At 28.8% G+C, this 3,290-nt stretch overlaps 1 protein-coding gene across 1 annotated transcript; it reads right to left on the bottom strand.

Moving 5' to 3' along the window:
- Window positions 1-159: 159 nt before the first annotated feature.
- LOC136074133 (uncharacterized) lies at window positions 160-897 on the bottom strand. The gene has a single exon (XM_065786434.1). The coding sequence runs from the start codon at window positions 895-897 to the stop codon at window positions 160-162; it is 738 nt and encodes a 245-aa protein (XP_065642506.1).
- Window positions 898-3,290: the final 2,393 nt, after the last annotated feature.

Here is a 3,290-nt window from a genome sequence, read left to right as displayed (position 1 = left end):
TAACTTCATTGGATTGCTAATTAGGTCTGTTATGTCATTAATGTATAAGATGAATAGATGTGGTCCTAGAACAGATCCTTGAGGAACACCACTGGTGACAGGTAACAAATCTAAAATGGTGGAACCCATGACAACTCGTTGTGTTCTTTTAGAAAGAAATTAATTTATCCAATTAAGAAGCATATTGGAGATACCATAACCAGAAAGTTTGTGGAGCATAAGATTATTAGGAGGTGTGTCAAACGCTTTTTCATAATCTAAATATAAAACATCTGCACTATAGCCTTTTGCCATTGAGTTTGATATCTGATCGACAGTTTCCAATAAATTTGTAATGCATGATTTTTTTGCAACAAACCCGTGCTGATTTTGAGATAAAAGGTTGTTTGCACTTAGATACTCGGTTAAACAATCTTTTACAATACGCTCTAGGATTTTGCAGCAGGCAGAAGTTAGGGAAATCAGTCTGTAGTTTGATGCATCAAGTTTAGATCCTTTCTTGTGAAGCGGTGTTATGTTAGCTTTCAGCCACGCGGCTGGGACTTGACCTTCACAAATAGATTTTATAAATATGTAGGTAATAGGCACGTTCAGAGATGAAGAACATTCGTTAAGGATGTGTGGGTGAATGCCGTCTATGCCTGCTGGTTTATGCAAGTTTAGGTTTGAAAGTAACACTTGTATGTAGTTCGCATTAAGTCTATTCAAGACTGACGTCTCATCAATCACAGAAAATGTGCGCTTTTCGAATGTTGGCAGCGATTGACTCAAATTTAAAGGAGTAAAAACAGATGAAAAGTAATTGTTAAGGATCGTAGCTTTATAGCTTCCATTAGAAGTAATGTTTCCATTTGACTCTTTCATAGACCTTATTTGATTTTTAACTTTAAGTTTCATGTTTATATACCTATATATAAGTTTTGGATTTGTCTTGGCTTTTTCGGATATAGATTTTTCATATTGAGCAATAGAATGAGTTAGAGTTTGTTTTACTTTATTGCAGCTATTATTGTATAGTTTAGTGTCCAGACGCCAGTTTGGGTTTTTGCTTCTATAATAAAGTTTTTTTTTATTTTTTTATAGCAGATATTACTTCTTTTGTGATCCAAGGTGTGTGTAAAGCAGAATAATTCAATTTGATTGCAGGTATTTGAAGATTACACCCTTCAATATAGATAGATTGGAATACATTATAACATTCATTAATATTTAAATTTTTAAAACGATTAACCCAGTCAATATCTTTGAAATACATGTTTATCGAAATTTCCATTTTTAAAATCTTGTCGAGATGAAGAAAACCGATTTCTAGGAGGGTTTGATGATTCTACAGCGAAATTCCAAGTTAGAATTAAATGAGCTCGTCCTTTTTTAGTGCACCCCAGTTGAAAAAGTCTTTCAAGAGAAAATATACGTTGAAATGACTCAGTTAAAATAAGATCTAGAGTGCTGGATAGACCTAACATAGAGTTTAATTGAAAAGTATAAAAATTGACATGCTGTGTTAAAGGATTTGAATCAAATGTTTCAATAAAGTCTTCAGCTAGTGAGTTTGTGGTAATTGCTGTGTTGTTATGCCATGTGGTATGGTCAAGGTTAAAATCTCCTGCGATAAGAAGACCAGAGAAGTGTTTTTTTTTGACTAAATTAGATGCAAAATTTATAGAGGCTTTAATTTGATTATTTACAAAGTTGATGCTGAGGGGTGAACGATATATACAACCAACTAGAATTTTTTCAGTTCCAAGATTAACTGAGCACCAAACTTGTTCAGAGTCATTGTTAAGTTCAAGATATGTTACTTCATGGCTTATTAGTGTATCAGATATATAAATGCACACTCCACCATGAAGATTAATTGTGCGACCATGCCTATATGCGATATAATTAGTGAGGTTAAAAATAGAGTTTTCATTAAACCATGTTTCTGTTATAAAGACAAGACTCTGCAGTGCTTTTGAAGTTTGAATAAGGCTTTGCAGCTCGGCAAGCTTCTCTGTGTTTAATGAGGTCGCATTTGTATAAAAACAGCTAAAATTATTAAGATGAATTGTGTTTTTATTATTATTGATAATCATTTTTATATTATTATTGATTCTGTTGTGGACTGATTTAAGTTTAATTCTGTTTTAACGTGTCTAGGATCATAATTTTTTTCCGAGGGTTGAGTCCCAAACTCCATCAGAGCGTGTGACTCTACCTCTTCGGATGGCAAAACGAAAGGGCTGATCCTTTTGCTGACTTTCAAGTTTTTCTTTGTTGAGCCTGTTACATATACAGCCTGTTATAAATATAATTATATATATATATGTATATATATATATATATATATATATAATATATATATATATATATATATATATCTATATATATATATATATATATATATATATATATATATATATATATATATGTATAATTATATTTATAGATGAGAGTGATAATGGTATGAAACAAAAGTATCAAAACCAGTTGTTAAAAAAAGGTAAATTTGGCATAGATTTTTTAAACATTGATTTTGTATATGTATATATATATATATATATATATATATATATATATATATATATATATATATATATATATATATATATATATATATATATATACATATATAAATATATATATATATATATATATATATATATATATATATATATATATATATATATATGGCCAATTCCATAGTTCAGTGACGCATCATGCGGAGAGATTTTTTTTAATAGAAATTTTTCTATAACTCAAAAAAAAATTTTTATTACTCTAAATCAATATTGAATTAAAATTTTATAATATAAACTAAACACAATTGTATTAACATAACACTGCTACATAGCAAAAATTAAAACATGAGTTCAGTGATGCAACGCGGAAAAAAGTGTTTTTTTATCAGCATACTTTTAAATGGAGTTTTCGATGAAATTTTAGTTCTTGCTTGACTTATTAGATTTTTTTGTTGTAATTTATTCATTTGGCAATAAGATAGTCATAAAAAAAGCCACAAACAATAAAGTTTTCATATCGTTTTATTTTACAGAAAAAAAACTATCAGTTCAGTGACGCAACGTTCAGTGACAAAACAAAAAGACGAAATTAAAATCATTTTAAAAAGTATTGTTATTTTGTAATAAATTTTAATTATACTCAGGTGAAAATAGCATCAGAACAACGTTATCATTCTGAACATAAAAATAATGTGATTTTGATATACCTTTGAATTTTCTTGAATAACTTGAAATTAAACTGAATCCAAGTTCATTTTTTTGTTGTCTTTTATCGTTTTCTGACAT

Source organism: Hydra vulgaris, chromosome 01 (genome assembly GCF_038396675.1).
Source record: "Hydra vulgaris chromosome 01, alternate assembly HydraT2T_AEP".
NCBI classification, from domain to species: Eukaryota; Metazoa; Cnidaria; class Hydrozoa; order Anthoathecata; family Hydridae; genus Hydra; species Hydra vulgaris.
This window is presented reverse-complemented; position numbering and strand designations above follow the sequence as displayed.